The 22,018-nt window shown below is 34.6% G+C and overlaps 1 protein-coding gene across 3 annotated transcripts in view; it reads right to left on the minus strand.

Moving 5' to 3' along the window:
* WASHC3 (WASH complex subunit 3) overlaps nucleotides 1-19,369 on the minus strand; it is a 44,952-nt gene extending 25,583 nt beyond the window's left edge. The window contains exons 1-5 of one of the 3 annotated variants that reach the window (XM_017681309.3): nucleotides 19,214-19,369; nucleotides 18,561-18,659; nucleotides 11,553-11,618; nucleotides 9,455-9,562; nucleotides 5,608-5,715 (exon numbers count right to left, since the gene is read on the minus strand). In XM_017681309.3, coding sequence (XP_017536798.1) covers nucleotides 5,608-5,715; nucleotides 9,455-9,562; nucleotides 11,553-11,618; nucleotides 18,561-18,659; nucleotides 19,214-19,264 — 432 coding nt within the window. In that variant the 5' untranslated portion in view covers nucleotides 19,265-19,369. Of the gene's footprint in view, nucleotides 1-5,607; nucleotides 5,719-9,454; nucleotides 9,563-11,552; nucleotides 11,619-18,560; nucleotides 18,660-19,213 lie in introns of all 3 variants that reach the window. The other 2 variants (XM_017681305.3, XM_017681315.3) reach the window with 2 other exon arrangements.
* Between the last annotated feature and the right edge of the window lie 2,649 nt (nucleotides 19,370-22,018).

Here is a 22,018-nt window from a genome sequence, read left to right on the forward strand (position 1 = left end):
TGGCAAAGGATTCACCAAGCTCTGCCAGTAAAAAGGGGAGAATTGTTGGAAAAGTGATTTTTGTACACAATTCCAGTTAAGTTATAAAAGCAATATGTAATTTAGCAAAGGCTTGTGCTGCACTATTATGACAACAAACATTAAATCAGAATCAATTATCTGCCACATTTGGAACACAACGGTATTACTCATTGAGAAATCTTGTGTAAAACTTACTTAAAAAGGAAAAAAAAATCAGAAAATGACAGCAGGTGTTCCAGGAACTTTCATTAATAATGAGACACAAATTTGGGGATTGGTTAATAGATCATAAATCTAAACACAACTTCAGATCTCATTTTATGTACGAGAGAACTGAGGCTTGAGAGGTAACATGACCTGAGCATGGTCACACAGGATTATACGATAAAGCTAAGAAACTATACCAACCTGCATCCCACAAGTACAGAGTGAAGATCTGAGTGTATTCCTAGGCATACAAGCTGACTTACAGATGAACAACTACTTTCTGGGACTGCAATCATTCTTACATCTCACAGAGGGTAGAAGAAAAAGAAGGTATGGAGGCCAAAAAGCATGAAACTGCATGTTTCTCTGTGAACTGGTACCTGTGACACTCTGTTGGCTTCTGTTAAAGGAGTTAATGCTAATTAAGTAGTGTCAATTACCTAGCCTCTAAGATTCACAGGTATGTGACAAGTGAGGCAAGGCAAATATAAAAGCAGTACATTCCCAGAGATAAGTAGGACCCAGGAAAAGGAAGTTTCCATGGCAGCTCAGGAAGAAAGCCAAAAATGACTGTAGTTCATCCTGCCAGGAAGATGAAAAAAAATTTTATATCTGTATTTGTAATCTGCAGGACTTTTTGTCTTCCTACCTGAAGTGAGTGATCACTACATGGGTATCAGCAGTGAAGCTGAAAGGGATTGAGAAACGATTACTCTCTGTTTTATAGAAAATGAAATGGTTCTAAACAATAATTTGGGAAAGAGGCAAAAAAAAAAGATTACAAGAAGGCTGTCCTCAGTCACACTCAAGGAACTGAATCACCTCAGCAGAAAGAACAAATGATTAGAAAACTAACACAAAAAAACTAGTAAGGCAATTGACTATTCTGGAGTACAGACATATAAGGCTACATAGATTCTTCCCAGATCAATGACAGAAACTGAAGGATTTAATGACTCTTCTCCACATTTTCCAAAGTAGGATGGTATTATGATGTGTTCTCCTTGTGAAAGTGACAGTTTTGTAAAGACATGGATCTATGAAGCACAACTAATTATGCAGATGCTGCTTAAGAACAGTATTTTATGTGATGACTTATGACACTAGAATGACTGTATTCTTGGAAAAGTGTTAACGTAGTTCAGAAGAACCGAAAGATTATGCTTAGCAAGCCCCATAGGTATGATTAAGGGACTATAACTGAAGTCAAAGAATAAAAAAGTCCTCAGTTATAACTACAAAACTGTAACAACAACATGACAGGGGGAAAAAAACAGAGTGGAAGAACTAGTAGTAATCATAAGAGAAGAAATATAAACAAATAGAAATCAAATTCAACAGTCTAAAAAAAGTGGGCATGTATGTGTCTGTGTATATGTATTTGTATAGAGCAAATCTGAAATTTCAAAATAAATAAATCTCAGATATTGGTAACACTTAGTAGAAAGGAATTCATAAACAGAAACTGGCATTTGAAAGGCATTCTTAGAGATATTACAGTATTAGAGTGGAAGGTGGAAGACACCTATAAATTAATACATTACACACATACATGAAAATTTCTGAGCATGGGACAGAGGAACACCTAAATGAGGCTAAAAGAAGGCAATCGTTATATATCAGATGGAGCATACCTTTTGGTCACCTGACCAGATGGAAGGTTTAGACCAGGCTTTCCTAAATCATGTTGCAAAGCAGCACAAGGATAAAATAAACAGCTATGATGGAGGACATTACCTATTCATATGCACTGGCAGCTTAATTTTGCTCAAATCCGAAAATCTGAAAATCTTGCTGAAAATTTCATCCTCAAACAGAAGGTAGCAATGAAGGGTAATGATTTAACTATTTCATATTTAAAGTTAAACAAAAGATAGAACTGAATGCAGAAAGTGATAGGCGCTCTGGTTGTGACCATGACAAAGATAAGACAATCCTGGGCACTGTTAAACATGTAGTTGTAGGTGGATATTTTGACAGTCACTCATGATATGCTTAGCAAACAGGAGAAATGGTGGGTTTAAAGATGGCTTAATAACCATAATCCAAAGAATAATGACTCCAAAGATAGACTCATGCCAACCTTGAGGGAGACCTCTACTTACTAGGGCTATCTTGGTTTGGTCCTATGAAACATTTTAAAATCAATAACTTGAAGAAATAGGTGCATATCTACACATTTTCAGGTGACACAAACTGGGAAGGAAAGTTAATATGCAGGATAAAATAGTACACTCAACCAATACTGGTTGAGCACCTTTGTAAGCAAGGTGTTAAAGTGAATATAAAGGTGAATCAAGATACAGTTCTTCCTCTCAGGGTTCCCTTTCCAACAGGGGAGATAAACATATGCATAAATTTTCATAAAACAAGATATGGAGTGGCAAGTTCCATAAAAAATACAGACAAAGTGGTTGGACAGATCAATGACTTGTAGCTATATGTGTTGGTTGGGTCAGAATCTGGGATGATTTAGTGTTCAGAGGAACACATCAGATGAGAAGAATTTGGACATGTAGTAATCAAGAGAAGAGGCGGACTCAAGGTGGAAAGGAATGGAGCTTATATCAAGAAGAGTCAGTGGTATTGTCTGAAGAACGACATGCAGGACAGGGAGCAGCAGGAAACAAAAGTTGGGTAGTAAGATTCTGGGATACAAGTCAGCACAATAAACTATAAATGGTAAAATTAAATTTAACTTGGATAAGCTTGCTGTATTAGGATGGCAGTGTAAAGATGTTGCTCCCCTTTTCCTTTTTGAATATTACCCCCAAACAAGGCAAAAAGAAATAGAATACAAAATCCAATTTTAATGACTAAGAGGCATATATGAACCATAATACCTGGAAATTAAAAGCAGAGAAAAGAATGACTGCTGACTTAGCATAGCATAGGAAAGCCAAATTCAAGTGCTTGAGGAGTGGAATACCACAAAGCAGCAGCACTTCCAGAGCCTTGGAAATGTTTAGGAATTAAAAACACCCCGTGCAAAGGCAGAAGTGAGGCAAACGACTGAAATCAGGAAAACAGGGCAAAAAACAGGCAAAGTCTGAGGCAGAAGAAACTGAACCTCTGCTTCCACTAAATGATACCAAGCAACGAGGATGGGCTGAAGTAATGCCAAGTGCTACAACTAGAACTAGATAGTTTTAGATAGAATGAGATAGTTAAAAAAAATAAAACTAACAATTTATTATTTACTTATATGTTTAAAAATGATTTTAATGATGTTACAGTGTAAAGTATTTTTAAACAGTTCTTCATGAGAAGAAACTTGCATTTTGACAACTTTTTAGTCTGAAAACAACAAGCTGGTATAAAAAAAAATAAATCTGTCACCAAAACCTATCAAAAGATAAAATGACCTGGAGAAAAATACAAGCATTTTCATTCATAGGAAACTAATATGTGCCAGGTATTATTCTAGGAACTGGGAATAGGGCAGCACAGAAAAAATTCCTTACCCTCCGGGAGTTTACATTCTAATAGCAGTAGAGACACATAGTATGTAATATATGTTAGTATTTACATATTATTGGATGGTTAGATGAAGAAAAATACAGCAGGGTAGTGGTGAAAAGAATGAAGTCAGAGAGAAGGTAACATCTAAGTTAAGATTTGAAGGAAGTGAGTGACCAAACTATGATGATATCTGGGAAAAAGTGTTTCAGGCAAACAGAATAGCTGATGCAAAGGCCTGAGACAGGAGACTGTCCATGTATTTATTCAAGGAACATTAAGGAGGCCAATAAGACTGGATCAAAGTGAGTGAAGATATGAGATCAGAAAGGGATTAGGGGAGCTAAATTGTACAGCATCTCATGGACCTGGGAAGGAGTTTGGCTGTTATTCCTAGTGAGATAGTAAGTCATATGATCAGAATAATGAACATTTAAAGAATCACTTACACACATACATGATATATATGATTCTGGAAAGCAAAAGAATTTGTTTAAATAATTAAAAACAAAAGTAAAAACATCAAGTAGTGTCTGGAACCTTCACTAGCTAAATAAACCTAGTACCTCAAAATAAGTGTTTAATAAATATTTGTAGAATTATGTATTTAACATTTAATATTACTTATTTAATAATTATGTGGAATTATTATTTAAGAAGTTTTTATACTGACATGGAAAATGAGACTTTTTGAAGTTCGTACACAACCAGAGGCAATGTATTAAGAATATAACATTTATCCTGAAATACAGTCCTTTATCAAAGAGTTCAAGGCATTCTTAAAGATATTATCACATAGCTTCTCCTAATTCATATTTTATATATATTAGCCAAGAGGATGCCAAAGAAAGTGTTCCAGAGTCACTCTGAAACTTTTTCTTTTTTGTGTGAAAGGGTCAAATACAGTTTTTAACAGTCCACATTTTAAGCACAGTTTAAACCTTCTTGTATTCTAGCTTAAAAAATTTATCATGACTCACAAACTAGCTCTATTCTATTCTTATTAACTAAAGAACTTTATGTATTTTCATTCCAAATTCTACTTTATTTTTCTAAAGCCTAGAACCTAGGTTTTGACTGTCAATGAAGAGTTCTGAAAGTGGCAAATCTACTTCTGATAGCTAGGAAAAGTGAATGTGCTTTCTTCTCCGTATTGTCACCACTGTAGCTTCTAAATGAGCCAATCTACTCTTTCTGGTTGTCTGGTAATACTTGTTTTAAAATCATTTTGGTGATCAATAATGCCATGGACTGCAAAAAGAACTGTCCTTCTTTAACATTAGTACTTACTATGCCTGATAAGAGAATTTGACCAAGACAATAACTTTTTAATTGGGCATGATGATGGACAGTACTGCAAAAGGACTTTCTACAAGAATGAAAAGCAGTTAAATTCTGTTCTAGACAATTGCAAATAGTTCTGATATCATACCATGTAATGATTTCTTAGAAAAAATATGAATTCTGAAATCATATAATATTAAAAGCATTATCTTACACAGCCAGTAAGAGATTTATACTCTTTTCTTTGAACCAAACCATTACACAGATGAAATTCAGAATAAAAATACAAAAAAAAAAACCCCATTATTTGGGAATTAAAACCATATGATTGCCCAAATGATTCCTTTCATTCCTCTGATACACCCAAGATTTACAATGATAACTTTACAGAAAGCAAAAAACCCATATACATCTACATTAAACTATGTTAATTTGAGGTGTGAGAAATATTTTAATTATATTTGACTTCTTGCTTTTTATCAGGGCCATTAATTAGACACAGGAAAGAAGTAAGAGAGTAGAAAACTTGGTCACTCGGTTTAGTTCTCTCAGAGTGAAAAAATAACAAAGAAACCTCCTGGGTTAAGAATTTCAAATGGGGCTGCTAGACAGAGAAGACAGACCAAATCGGCTTACCACTTGAACCATTTTGAGATATCTGGCATATCTTGGATCCTTGGCTACAGTTAAGATATTTTCTGGTGTTACTTCACTTTCCTGTGGTCCAGAGTCTTGTAAACTGTTCTGCTGTAGAGAGCATTGCGTGTAAATCTTTAGACAATTCACAAACAGGGTCCATCATGTTATTTAAAGGGAGTTTCTTTTTATAATTCTAAAGCAATCAATATCAGAAAAATCATTATCTTTAAATTTAAATACCAGTAATTTAACTATGAGATGTATGTTTCCAAATATTTACAGATACTTAAATATGATTTCAGAGGAAGCTACACTTAATATCAACACTGTATTGTTCCTTAAAAATGCATAATATATTCATGGTATTTAAAAAATTAGAATTGTGCTTTATTTGTCCCCAGAGTGCTGATATAAATTATAGATGGACATATTATCTAAATAAAATTTTTATTTAAATTATCTAATCTGTCAATCGTTCAACTCTAGAGGACAGTAAATTGAATTTCTCAGTCTCTACCAGCTACACAATTCGATTCCTCTTTGGAAATAAATCTTATTCTACATGGGTATGGTTATTGTAATAGCTTAGAAAGCAATGCCTGGAGAAATCTGTGAAAGAGGAGCCCATTTTTCAAACAAAATTATCTGGTTTTGTATTATTTTAGATACTAAGGGTACTATATATGGTAACATTCTCCACAGAGTGCTTATGACTAAATACTACTTACAATGAAGAATACTGGGCAATGGTCCAATGGTCTTTTTAGATAAAAATGTTATTATCACATAGGCAGTTCTCATTCTGCATGGTACCTACTGAATGAAACTTGTCATACTGGAACCCTGTCCTCACTTAAGTGCAAAGCTAGTACTATCTGTATATACAGGTCTTGATTTTCCTGTTAATTTCAACATTAGGATAAGTTTATTTTTGTGAATTCTCACTCATTATCTGTATATTAGAATCAAGAGGAAGTACTTAAGAGAATGAAATAAATTTTACGTCTACATATCTATGCTGAAATGTAGAGAAATCAAGAAATTTCTTTTTTTTATTTTGGTATCATTAATGAAGAAATTTCTTTAAATATTCATAGCTTTTAGAATACAAATTATATATTAAGGTTTTACCTCAGGAAATTAAAAAAGAAATTAAACCAAAAACTCCTGAAGCAAATAAAACATCCAAAAATCCTTCAAGATTCTCCTGTTATGTGACAGTTGTGTGTAAAAGTGAATATATATATACATATATATATATATTCATCTGTAAAATACATAAATACAAAAAGTCCAAAACATCTAATTAAATAAAAAATTCAAACAAGACCCAAGTATGTTTTTTAAAAAATTATGGACAATAAACTCATACAACAGCACAATGGAGCAAATGATAAATTACATTCAGGACCAATGGATTTCAAAACTCAGTTATTAATGTTTGCATAATAACTAAGACCACAACAAAATTTAATTATGTCAGGTCTTACACCTCTGCTGTTTGACCCAATAAAGCCTCTATCATATCTCTCAACTGTCTTTCATATTATTCTCAAATTAATCTCAATCTGCACAATTTGGTATTCTATTTTAATTAATGATAAGATCTGAACCATGAAATTAAATCTGTAGAAAAAACCATGTGCAAACCTTGGGTCTTTGACTCATACATAGACTGAAATGAATGGATGATATTTTTAAAAAGTGTATGACTATCCTTTAACTGATAAGTGAGTTGCCTGTAATGCCAGTGGAAACTCTGTGTTAAGCAATACTTAAGTCCATTTCAAAATATTTCACATAAAATACACCAACTAACAAAATTGAAGAAGAAATAAGTTGATTTGAATATTAAGTACATGCTGAACAGTTATTTTACTAAGCTAATCAATACACAACTTTACCACAATTTTTTACACTAAGCCAAAAGAACTTCATAAATCCTCCAAATGAATCAATATACAATTTTAAATAAAAGTACCAGTATATATCAGATGATTCTGAATTTTAGAAAATTCAGCTGTGATTAACTATAATCAATTTTTTGAAACCTTAAATAGGCAGGACCAACACAAATGCAAAATTTTAAAATACATATTATAGATGGCATTCATAATAATACCTGGAAGAATTAGTGTACAAAATTAAACAGATATCACTTGAAAAATGTATAAAGAGACATATGACAGCTAGTATCCACCAAAGAATAAATACTAAGAATAGTGGAATATTTCTTAGTATTTTTTACATATGCCTTGATTTAGAAAAACGGTGTTCCATATTTCATTGAAAGAACCTTGTAAACTCAACTCCTCTAAGACATCTGGATTTCCTCTTATATATTACATATATTCCAGTGGCCATCATAATGGGGTTGCTATATTAATTAAATAGATGTTAAATTTTCTAGTATCCAATAGTTAAATAGTCATCTACTTCATTTCCCAAATATATGGCTCCTCCCATAGGGCCTCATATAACATATGCTCAATATAATTAGAGAATTCAGCACAGGTGCTGGAGACAGCATAGTGTAGCAGATAAGAGCTAGGACTCTGACACCGGCTTGCCTGGGTTAAATTCCAGCTCTTAACACTTCCTGTTTGACCTTCAACAAGTTACTTAACCTCTGTGTACATCACTGACACATCTTTAAAGTGGGATTGATAATACTATACTGACTTCATAGGACTTGTTGAGAATTAAATGAGTTAATTTAGGAAAAGCACTTAGAAGCATGTCTAACACACAGTAAGCACCCTTTATATGTTAGTCATTACCATCATGGTCAACCCCATCATTAAAAAATACCCTGTTAAAAGTACCTCCAGGTACAAATGCTGAATTCCATATAGACAGGTAGTCTACTTGCTCAGTATTATTTGGTAGACCACCATGTTAGTGATTATTTTATTTTGAATTTCAATACCTCATTGATATAACCAGAGATTGTCGGTTCTCAAACAATGAAGAATTTTTGTTTCTTGAAAAAAAGTAATATAAAATTTAAAATTATATAAAGCATAAATGAACATTAAGACATAAGAACCAAGTGTAAAGTGTGGCTCTTACTAGGATGCTGATTTGAACAGATCAACTTCAGGGTATACACTTTTTGAAAACTGGTATTTCTCAAATCAGTATCCCTCAAATTCTAAAAGCCTACAAATTATCTAGGGATTTTATTAAAATATAGGTTCTGATTCAGCACGTCTGGGGTGAAGCCTAAGATTCTGTGTTTCTAACAAGCTCCCCAATGATGTCCCTGCTGCTGGTTCATGAAGCATACTTTGAATAACAAAGAGTTGGATGATACCACGGAATTACTTTTAATTAAACTGTGTATGGTAAAAGTATAGTGGTTATATAAGAAAATGTCAGAACTTTCCAAAGATGCTCACGGAATTATACAGGGGTAAAATGATATGACATCTGGGATTCACTTCAGCAAGAGACAAAAAAGACTTTTGGGTATTTGTTGTATTATTTTTGTGTATGTTTGAAATTTTTATTAAAAAACCATTTACATAGTACATTTCTTATAGGAGCTTAAAAAAAAATTTCTGTAGTGAACTTGCAGAAAATCAATTATATTCAGGATATTCCCTAGTCCTATACAGATTAATTTCCTTTTTCCTAGGCAAAGAAAATACTGACGTCAGGAAGTTCTTTAAAACAACAAAATAAAACAACTAGCTTTTTTTCAAACTTCATTTTCTATCCTCAAGTTTTAAAATATTACCATTAAAAGCTTTAGATTTTTATTTAATGTCTCCCTTCAAACCTGCTGTTAAATTTATTTGGTTCAACAAAGATCTGCTCATGTTTCTTGGAACTTAAATACCTGTGATTGCTCTGAAGTGGTTTCAGAGTGTGATTCACTTCTGATGCCAGTGATGCTTATAGGAGATACTTCAAATGTGACATCATCTAGGCCTGGAATAGATGACAGCTGAAAGAAACAAAATTAATGTTGGCATATGAGAATAATATAGCTTAAACACTGTAAGTTTCTAGGGTGTGTGTGTGTGTATTTAAAGCTCTCTCGGTTTTAAACCTAGTGAATTAAGCTTATAAAAATCTCATCTTTGGTCTTTGAAATTCTTCTTGCATAAACTTTTTAAAAGTGAAAAGCATTCACAAATAGAGTATTTTTGAAGAATTTCTCACAAATCTAACTTAGCTTATAACCATTCTTTTCTCAGGAATTATTTTTAAAATATAAGGGATCCTAGTGTAAGGAATGAGAGCACTGGCTTTGGAGTCAGGCCACCTAGGTTTATGTCACAAGCTATGGGACCTTGCATAATCTTCCTCGGTCTCAATTTTCTCCCTTGTAAAGTGGGGATAAGAAAATTTATCTCAGAAGGTTATTGTAAAAAGATTTTTATGAAACATACTTTGTACAAAAAAAAAGTGCTTTGTAGCATATTTTAAGTTGGAATTATCTGGGAAACAAATCTCTTATCCTACTTAATGTCTGACACAGTTCATTTTTTTTCTTTAGACATTTATCACTGAATGTTACTATGTTATTTTTCACACACAACGATTGGCATGTTGTCTGAGGTTAAACATTTCATGTTGGATTTGCAAGATTCATGCAAACCCTCTTTTCTGATTTTAACCTGATACCAATGATAAACATTTGTCAGATGTTTGGCCAACTTTGAGGATTAACTCTATTGCCATGAAAATAACTAAGGTTAACTTGACCATAAGGTAACTTAATCTGTGACCTTGGACTCTTACTCAAGAATTCCCCAAACATTAAAATAAAACACATATTCATAATAAACAATAATGAAAAAAACCAATGGTAGTTAGATATGAAACAGTGATATTCATTGAGAACTGATGACTGATGACAGTACTTAGCACAGTGGCTGTGGCCCAAATAATTTCAAGTGGGTATGGCTGCTAGGAGAATATCTTGAATATATTCAAGGCCAGGTATCTTAAATTTTCTAAGCAATTTTGTAAGAGAAATATAATGGCTGAAGTCCACAAGAAGATGCAGAAAGTAAAGACTAGACGTTCTGAGCCTTATGATAAAGATATTAGTCATTGTACTTCCTCATAAATATTCAATAAGTACTTTTTCAGATCAAAGATTTTTGATAAAATAACAAAGTTACAAAAAGTACACTAGCATTTCTACAGCATGGAGAATATAGTCAATGATTCTGTAACATCTTTTTACGTTGACAGATAGTAACTGCACTAGAGGGGGTGAGGATTTAATAATATGGGTAACTATGGAAACCCTGTGTTGTGTATCTGAAACCAACGTAAGATTGTATATCAACTTCAATAAAAAAAGAAAAAAAATATATATATACACACACTAGTGTTTCCATTATTTTATAAATAGGAAATATCACAAAGATCTGCATATTTTCATATCAAAATACCTTCCTATTTTTTCTAAGAAGCTTTTGTAATTTCTGACATCAAAATTGGTATTCTTCATTACTATTTAATGTATTCCTACATACCATTAATTACCTAATAATCTAAATACTATTTAATGTATTTACAAATGGAAAATAGCTGATATTCCCTCCGAATTTTGCTCTGGAGATATTTAAAGTTTTATATAATTTTTAGTGTATTATCAAATGATTACTATTAAAATAAAAGTGAATCTTCCATCAAATGAAATAAACAGTTTAATTTGTTAACTTATTACACTGAGTTTGACTACTACAATGAAAGAAATCTCAGTCCATGTAAACATTTAAACAGACTCAATTAATGGTTCATAATGTATATAATTTTGTGCAATTATAATGAAATTAAAATAACAAAAAACTATAGCACTGCATGGACACGTAAGCTAAATTGAATTCATTGCCAAGTGCAATTAAAGTTAAGTATGACTGAGAAAGTTGGTACATGTAGAGCAAAGTTTACACTATAAATTATTCAGAAATACAAACCTTTGCATCTAAAATATTGAGAGTTGTTTCAATTTGTTGGATACGAAGAGAAAGGTCTGCCAATTTCTGGAAAAGAAAGATTAGAAACAAAAGAACAAAGTCTGATTAAAAAACTGTTAACAAGGATAACAGCAGATTTGAAAATAATAAAAACTATGGCTTAAATATTTGTCATTTTCTCATATACTACTCCCTTATTTACATGACTAGGAATGTGAACTAGCATTCTATTATCTTCATTAGCATGCTTTATGGTTATTTCATAAAATTGTATTCACAGGTAAGTTACAATTTTCAGCCTTATCAAATTCATTATCAGAGCCATAGTCAATCACTGAAACTAGAATGTAAACTCTTCCCAGGACAGTGTTTTGTTCACCGCTATACCTCTGTGCTCAGAATCATACTTGACACTTAACTGGAGCCTAGCCTAATAATTATTTGCTGATGAATGAGGGAGTTCTTCATAAAACGTAATAAAAAAAAATTAGCCCAAGGCAGCATGAAACAGGGTCTGCTTTCATAAATTACTTAAACACATACATATACACACTCAGTTCCAAGTCCAAACTTTTCAAGTTTGAAAAGTGAAAGGGGATGAAATAGGAAAAGGAGCAGCTCATGTTGAGAAAAATGAAAACAGAAAAATTAAAATGAGTACTAAAATATCAAGAGGAATCAATCTACTATAAAAATCCAAGATAAACTAGAACCAAGAGCTCACCATGTTCTAGTTATTCTGTACAGTTAAATTATCCATATATCCACACACACACACACACACACAAATAAAAGTAACACCATAAAATGTGACCCATAAAAACATCTATTTAGAATTCCCTGATCCTCAGCTCTTATATTCAGTGACACAGTCCAGGAGCCCAGGACAGCGTACTGCGTGGCAGATGCGCAGCATTCTGACTACTTTCTGGGGTGTTAGCAAGATCCTGATGAACTCAAAACCAGAATTGTGACACCCCAAGAAATGGTCATGCTGCCCACATTTATAGGGGGAGCAAACTAAAGCAAAAGCAACCACAGACAAGATAGTGCTTCTTCACAAGACACTTATTTTTAAGATAAGTATCTTGAATCTTGATATCTACTAAGATATAACTTAGAAATAAAACATTAAAATCTAGTTTTAGTGGCACTTAAAGCTAAGTTTAATCTTGATATCTAGGATTTGTTCTCATATGGCTTTTATGTAAACAGGTTTATAAGTGATGAATTCCTCTCCAAATTATGTGTGTTTTTCTGAAAATGATGGAAATTAAATTTTGGGAAATTTAATTAGTCTTTTAATTCACTATGAAGTTCACTAATTGCAGAAATCCTACAGCAAATTGTAAAGGGAATGGTAATTTCTAACTTACTTAGAAATGCATACATTGGTTTGATTAAAGTGAACACAGAAGAAATTGAATGAGAAATATGAATTAAAAATTTGTTTTAATATAATTACATATGTACTTTTAAGCAACCATCATCATCACTTAAGCATTTACCTTACTCTGCTATACTATATATATGACATATTCACATCTCACACCAATTCTATGAAGTAGGAATTACTATTACAACAATTTTAAAGATGACAAAACTGAGTCTTCATACAAGCCAACTAAGTTAAACCCAAGCACTCCAACTCCAGATACTATTTTTCAAAGAATTTTACATTGTTAAGACGTGATGCCATAGACTCTGGGAGATGATGATCTGTCAATGTAGACTGTAATGAACTGATTGTAAGAAAGGCACCCGAACTGGTGTGGGATGATGGTGGGGGAGGCGGTGTCCCAAGGAGGGGAGACAGGGTGCATGTGGGAACTCTCAGTTTTCAGCTCCATTTCGCTGTGGAACTAAAAATGATCTAAAAATAAAGTTTATTAGTTAAATGAAGAAACAAACATGATGGAATATTCTCCCGTTTTGCATAGATAGAATTTTTGTTATTCAAAGCTAATAAATGATCAATCTGCTTCTCACTAATACTAAGGTGCTACTGTGTTAAATACTGGGAATCAAATTTTTCTGATTAAATTTCCTAAAGGAGATGCGGTTTATCTGAAATTATTAAAAAATTGGTATTAAATTTTTTTTCAGGGTTTAGATCATAAAATAAATTGTCCTTAAATGGGTATTCAAATATTTACAGGGTAGCTTAAGGATTAAAATACAGGTATTAGTAAATAAGGGAACATGGATGAACATGTTTATGTGGAAAACTATTTTTTGATAGTGAAGATTAAAATGGCATGAGGAAAAGAAGTTGTATTTTCAGCGCAGTAATTCTCAATTTTGTTTGGATGCAGATTCATCTGGTCTTTCAATCTTTTTAGCACCCATTTTACCTACTCTCATCTACTATTACTAAAACCTCACCAAAACTTAATCATCTGTTTTTTTAAATGAGATTATATGGACGATGTATTCATTTAAGATATGAAAGACACTGACCTAAATATCAATATATTTTGATTTATAATAATGTATCTGAATATCCTTGATATTTGATCTAAGAACATCCAAAATTGTGAAGTATAAAGAAATCTGAAATAACTATAATTTAATAAAAAAGATCCATGATTTCTACTGGTAAGAGTCATAGGTCCTAAAACTACTATAATTTTTGTTGACTAAATATGAATAATATGTGAAATTTAAGGTAGAGGTAAATAAAAATAAGAAGTTTTTTTTCCCACCCAAGTTCATATAATCCAAGTGTAGAATCAGTACGTAAGTGATTTCCTCAAAGTCAGATAAACAAAAGGCTTTTCCTCCTGGCTAGGGAAGATCTTTTTTATGGATAAATCATATCATTATTTCATTATCCACAAAGGTATTATCCATCTTTTCTGGAGCTGGTTTTTTGAGAGTTTAAAATATTAACTATGTTATCTGGATTATATAACTTGATGCTTTAATAAAGGGCATATTACTGTAACACAAATTTGAGTTTTTTAAAGCATAGTTTCTTTTGTAATCCTATGCATTCTATGTTAGGCATTTAAAAACATAAATTTTGTTTCACTAGACTGCCAAAGAGTCAATGGCACAAGAACCTGTATGTATCAAAGATAATTTAGGATAATAAATATTTTTGAATTTGTCCCCATGTAATTATTGCCATAACACACGAGTACATATTTTTTAGAAAGCCATTGTCACTTGACAAAATATACCTGGCTTCATTTATGGGCTGCTGAAGTTCATTTCTAAGATTTTATGCTGTCTACATTTTCCTTCCACAACCTCAGACAACTATAAAGCAGATTACTCAACCTTGGCACTATTAGACATTTTGGGCTGGCTAATTGTTGTTAGGGTCTGTCCTGTGCACTACAGAATGTTTAGCAGAATCTCTGACCTCTACTCGCTAAATGCTGCTAGTACCCTTCAGTTGTGAGAAATAAAACATCTCTAGGCATTTCCAAATGTTCCCTGGTTCAAAATCATTGCTCTAACGTGTAGATGACTATGGAGAGAAGTAACATAACCAATAACAGTAACTGTCACTATCTCTGAAAGTTTTAACAGAGAGGAAATGGAAAGGTAACAGTCTTTCTCATCCATTTAACCATCTTCTTTTTTTTTTTTTTTTGGTATCATTAATCTACAATTACATGAGGAACATTATGTTTACTAGACTCCCCCCATCACCATGTCCCCCCCACATACCCCATTACAGTCACTGAACCATCTTCTTATCTTTATAAGGATTTAAAACAACCTGAAATACCTTAGTTTGAGACAACAGAGGAATTCACAAGGTATGTGAAGTTTGCCACATATTTCTAAGGTTATGCATTTTATTTATTAAAGTGCAAAAGAAAACAAAAGGAAGAAATATGGAGTTAATAGTTAACATGGAAAAAAAATGACATACTGTGATTTTTCTAGTTCTCTAAAAGAGACATTTAACACAATGCATCTCTTGGTATATCACACTGGGTTGAAAATGTCCTACAAGCCAGGAAGGGAAGCAATCACCAGTTTTATTAAGTTTCATCTGACACTTAAGCCCAGCAGTTGTAAAACTGTAAAAGCAGTTGTAAAAGTTGTAGCAGTAAACAGGATTTTAAGCAAAACATTACTTGCTTGAAGGTTAAGTCTGATGTTGGGCTTACAATTGGATGTAGAAGATAAGCACTGTAAAATTTTTTATTTTTGAGAATTACATGAGAATTCTCAGCACATTTGCCTATTCTTAAAGACTTTAGAAAAAAGAAACCTTTTAGAATATTTTAAAAATGATTAAAAGTCTCCTATTCTAGGCATGTTACAAGTCTGAGTCAAAAACAGCACAGCTGACGGCCCTGTTTATTGAGTGCTTTTGACTTTAAATTCACTGTAAGGTTAAATTTCTGCTCTGTTTCATCTGCAAAATGCACGGAGCTTATGTTGCCTCTCCCCCCGCATCTGGTCAGCCCGTTTTAAATGTGCAGTCCCAATGGACCTCCGTAAGATTTTGCTGATTAGGGACAGAAGAGAAATGGTTACCGGGGACTTGTGAAGGAAGACGAGATGACCCTAAGTAATTGTAACTTGGTTTGATTCAACTAACCTCTCTCTTATCTTGGTGCCCTTGTCATTAGAAGGTTTACAAAGTAGCCTGGAATCTAGAAAATTTTTTAAAAATTCAGTTATTCATTTTCATCTTTATTAGAGAATTCTAAAACCAGTATTAGTGATGAAGAAAGAGACTGAGCAATTGTTTTCAACTTTAATTCTGGTTTGAGTTTAGCTGTGACTGAAGTTGTTACAGTTTGGATTTAGTTCAAACCAGATTATATGGAAAACAAAGAACAAAAGAGAAAACGAGGTTTTCTTTTTCTCTCAGTTCACTTCCAGTTCAAAAAATAAGAGCTGAGGTTTATTTTTTGTTAAGGGAAATATAGCTGTTTTGATTCTGGTTAAGGCTTGAACTAAACAAGTACTATAAAGGTCTAATAGTTGCTATTAACACATTACAACCCATTGTCTCAACTTGGGAAAAGTGGCACTGCATATTTGATTAAATATATTGGAATTTAACATATCAAAAAAATACATTATATCCAGTAGATATGGCACAGAAAAGAAGAGGATAAACATCTAAAAAATAAATGTTGAAATAGCTATAAAGAAGACACTGCCATCTCTCATTTGAAAATGATGTAAACACGCCTCTTATTCAGATCAGAAGGTTCAATATAACAGAAGAGTGAGATATTTTTGTTTTTTCCAGTTAATAGATCAAAATAGGAATCTCAGTTCTGTTATTTTCTAGCTGTGTGAGTGTGGGCAAGGTAGAGCAGCTACTGAAGCTATCAAATACATGTTGAATAACTGAATTAATGACTAAGCAGATGATTTAAACTTCTCTACATCTCAGTTTCTGTATTTCTAAAAAAGAGATAATTGCACCTCTCAAAGGGCTGGGCTGTGATGATTAAATACATGCGAAGCACTTAGTAAAATGCCTAGCACAGAATAAGCACACAATACTCATTAGTTACTGTCAGCACACCAGGGAAACAGTCTAGAATTGACATTAATACCCAAACTGCTAAAATAAGGATTGTAAAAATGAGTTATGGTCAAGCCTACATTATCATCCATTAAAGAAAAAAGGGCAGCAAACTACGTTCAAATTTCATGAATTTTTGCTCAACATTTTTCTCTGGAGTTCAAGGAGAAAACCAGGGATACAATCAATACAGTTGGGGGCAAGTTGAGACAGGAACAGAAGGGGAGAAAAGAGTGAATCATGAGGCCTTCATAATAAGCAACCAGTAAACCAAGAGAGGATAATATCAAATTTGATCTGGTTTCCACTAAACAGCACTCACTCCCCAGGCAGTGAGAGCTATAAGGAACTACAAAGGGGAGGAGGGTTATCCTTGTTGCAGGGCAGCTCAATCAAGTTGCTTTCATAGGTGTGTTTGCTGGTGGTGATGAGGAGTTTGGGGATGGAATATTTGCTCCTCTCTGTTTATAATCCTGGAATAGTCCCTCTGCAGATATTTCCTCACCCTACCTTGGTATAAGAAGTGAAGATCTAAGTCCTTTGCTTTTTAGTCACTCAATTCCATACCCATTTAAGGAGGCAGCAGTTCAGGATAAAACTCATGGAAGCAAGCACCTAGTCCTGGGGCCTGTTAGATAAAAGATACTCAATTGAGCCCCTTACTCTATCAGTTATCATATTTCACTTTCTTTCATCTTAGAGAGAAGGCAGAAGAAAATTTGAAAACTAGACAAAAACAACAGCTATAGTCTTATACATGAGAAAAGTTTTCCTGTCTCCATGTGATTTTTATTGATAACACATCTAATATAAACTACTTGCTAAGACTATACTTTATATATAAAACAGAATGAACTGAGTATTGTTTAATTGACTCACTTGTGAATCATCTCATCTTAACCCCCTTTTTCCTTTCTTGAGCCCAATTTCAATCCATGGTTCCTGTTTTCCTACCCATTCTCTATTTTTGCTTTTTTTTTAAAAAAAGACAGGGGTCCCAAGATCTGGTGCCTAATCCTTAATTGGGTAATTAATCCTCACTTTATAAAGTCATTTGCAGAAACTGTTCTTATTTCCATAGTGATATTTGATGACAAAATTATGTTTCTAGGCTACCTCCCCAACCATCTTTAGCTCAAGCAATGTAAAACAATTTTAATATAAACTTAAATGTAAACCTTTGGGGTAAGAGAAGCAATTTCAAAATAAAAATGTTTTCAACTGTGAAATCTTATAATTTGTTTTCTTTAGTCACAATAAACTTTACTGAACTATTGCACAAAGGCCTCCAGAAAACTAATTCAGCAGAAGTGGGGTGCAAGATTGATGGTAATAGAATCAAACAGGATTTAAAGCATGTTAACAAAATAATGCAGTGACAAGAGGCCATGGTAAATGAATACATCAGGACTGTAATTGTGTATTACTCATTAGACACCTTCAAAAGTGCAAGGTGACTTCTAGGCTACTCATTAAACTAATACCACAGGACCTACCTCCTCACAAACTGTAGAAAAGCGGTTGAGGAACTGTACAGTGTGCACCACAAATTGGTTTAGAAATGCCACGGTTCTTTTCTGTTGAATAGCTGGCACCTGTTTTGTAAAAAACATACATAATTCGTACGGGAGTTAAGTAAACTGTGCAATCCTTCTCACTAATAATTAATAACCGGCGTTTTGCTGTGTGTAATGAGTTACTCCAAACACTGAAGAGTCAACTTGTTTTCCGAAATTGTGAGGGATGGGGTGTCTTAGGACGACAGAGGCTGCTAACTTTGGTAAACAGGCTCTGGATTCACAAATGTGAACTTCAGACGGTAAAGGCAACACACACAAGCACACCAAAAACTTGGGGGCCGAATAAACGTAGCGTTAGAGGTCGCACCAGCCCATGTCTCCAGCGGGTCACCCTTGGGGGCAGGCTCGTGACAATAGGAAAAACGAACGCTGGGTGAGGCACACGACCCTCTTAGCTCAGGAGGGCCTCCTTTTTTAAAGTGAACTGTGGGACTCTCCTTTCCGAGGCCCGCGGTCAGGGCTGGGCCTGGAGAGATGGGGGTCTCCTTGAGAATTGAGCGCCCCTTCCCCATCCTCCTCCCAGGTCGCCAAACTAGACCGCCAAACTTCAACTCCAAACTTTCACAAACCTTGGTCAGGTCTATGCCTGACCCCATGAGAGGAAGTCCATCCTCATCCATGTCAGCGGGCGGGGGCCTAGGGATCACCCTACGACAAACCCCTCCCAGCTGCGACCCGCCCAACCCGGTAGTAGCATCCAAACACCTCCCCTAGTCCCCGCCTCCTGGTCCGTCCCGCCGGAAGGAAACGCCTCTGCCCTCTAATCACTCTGCAGCTCCCATAGAGTCCGCCCCTTTGCACGGCATTCTGGGACTCGTAGTTCTAAGCCGCCTTTTGGCGTCAGCCGCGCGAGCATAGGGTATCACAAGGCTGAGGATTAGCAGTTAAGTCTTAAAGAGAGTATAAGTAAAAAGAAAATTTGCGGCCGTTTGAAGTTATCCCTGCTTAGATCTGTCTGTTACATAAGGAGATAAGTCATTCTTCAATAAGATATGTATGTTTTTTTATTATATATATATATAGCCTACCCACTGCCAGATACTCTTGTTTCTGCATTAGAGAGTCTTATGCCCTGAAGGAGATAAGACTTGTTTCCTAAGGACTATAAAACATGAAATAAAGTGTCAAATGCAACAGGTAAGGCAGAAATTGATGGCAAAAGACATCCACTTAGAGATATCATTAAAAAGGTTCAGCAGATACCTGGAAGGAACTTTGTATCTGGGATGGGAAGATCTTGGTTCAGACTTTGACACCAGTTTACTAGCTGTGTGACCTAGGACAAGTCACCAAACCAAAACAACCCTTCCTATGTACCAAGCAAGATGCCCAGTGCTGAAAATATGAAGACGAGAATTATCTGTGCCTTCAAGAAGGTTAGAGTCTAGGGCAGACACATGGAGTTAACAAGTGCTGCATAGAGTTAGACATGCAAACAATACCGAGAAAGTTGTGTGTGTGTGTGAACACATAGCTGTGCACACACACCCACAGAGGTGCCAATATATCATTGATAAAAGGTGCTTCTATATCATATGAGAAAGCTAGATAAAGAAGGCAGCTTTTTAACAGGTACTTGAGTGGTTATACAGGCAGTCGATTTGGGTGTATGGCATGCAGCATCCCCTTGCTTTATCTTAGCAGGTATCATACGTTTCTGTCTGCCTGAATGCCTACTAGACTATTGAGTTAGAGCTGAGATTCTGCCTTGTTCATTTTTAAAGTCCTAGCCCACTGTCAGACCTATAGTAAACCCTCAGTAAGTATCTGTTGAATGACATTTGGGCCTAATGACCCTTATGCTTCCACATCTTAGTTGATCTTGCACGAACCTTTGATTTAGGTGGGACTCATAATTCTGGGTAGACTCAGTCAGTCACCTTGAGCAAAGTCTGTAACTGGTCAGTTTAGTGTTTCTTTCCAGAGCCAGGAGAGGTTCCCAGCCTGGAGGAAAAATAAAAAACCAGACAATCACTTCTTGGTTATGTTATCTGTAAGTAGTGGGTATGCACATATATATTAAAGTTCTTATAATAAGTAGATGAACTTGTTCTCAGTTGACCAACTGACAAAAATTTTTTTTCAAAGTGGTTTGATTTCTTTAAAAAAAAAAAAGACAAGTATAATGTTAGATGTGAATTCTGGTTATCAGAAAGAAGAATGGCCGTTTCTCTCTGCCTCCTAGATCTTTAATGATTACTGTTCTTCAGTCATCTATACCTTTGACAGAAGTGCTATTCACACTCAACTGGATTTCCAGGACTATTAAAAATAATCTATAGCTGGGAGTCTTGGCCAGTGGCCAGAAATCCTCCAAACTATGTACCCCTTCCTCCAGGGTTTCTCTCTTTGGATATGAATTACTAGACTTCATTTGCTGTTGTGAATTTTGGAAGCACAACTAGTAGATTGTAATGAGTTCTGAGCTCAAAGGGAAGAGACTATATATGTCACTTGCATATGTCCACCCATACAAAATCTTAAGACTTTAAAAATAATTCTTTGTTTCCATAGCAGATTACTAGAAAATCACTTCTTTAATTTTATCAGGAGTAAGTTCTTAAGGGAAATGAGAATTGGGGTCCTATTTTTCTTCTGTTTCTTTCTGCTGTGCTTTAGGATGAACCATTACAGGAGTATGGCATTGGTTCATAACATGGAAAAATAGAATTAAAGTCCTTTATCTCTGCCTCCAAACCCCTCAAGAGTCATAGAAATCATCTATTGGGATTTGGTTAAGTGAAGGAATTTTAGCCTACTTATTTCAATTATGTTTGAGGGCAGACTATTTCAGACTACTTTTAATTGTTCTGGCTTTTTGAACTTCACTCAGAAAGTTCGGTTGTAGGCTTATATCCTCTAGGCAGGGACTGGCTGCCTCTCTAGAAAGCAGACCACCTCAAGAGATCTAAAGATATTCCAGCTAGGGGATCCCCAGTAAAACATCACATAGCCCGAGGATGACCCTGCTCTCTTTGAGGGGGTTGGGGAAAGGTCTTATTGTTGCATTTGCATCCGTAGGTTTTAATTTACAGGGGTAACTGAGTGATGACACAGACAGGCTAATGCTGTTGAAAGAATTTACTTTGATTTTCCAAGAGGAGAAGGCATGCCATGCCACACAGGGCCATAGGGGAGACACCAATGGTTAGGTGTCTTTGTTTAGGAAGCAGGAGCCAGGGGAAAACCTAGACCAGCACCTTTACTGGGATTTCTGGGGAAAAGACAAGTTAGGGAAGGGGAAACAGTTGAGGATTAGCTAGTTTGAATGATTCTGTCAGGTTTTGGGACACAGAAAGTGTCCCTAGTTTTCTGTACTTGGTCTAGGTAAATTTGGGGCAGGGCAAATATTGGCTTGGGGTATGAGTTAGATA

Source organism: Manis javanica, chromosome 10, assembly GCF_040802235.1.
Source record: "Manis javanica isolate MJ-LG chromosome 10, MJ_LKY, whole genome shotgun sequence".
NCBI classification, from domain to species: Eukaryota; Metazoa; Chordata; class Mammalia; order Pholidota; family Manidae; genus Manis; species Manis javanica.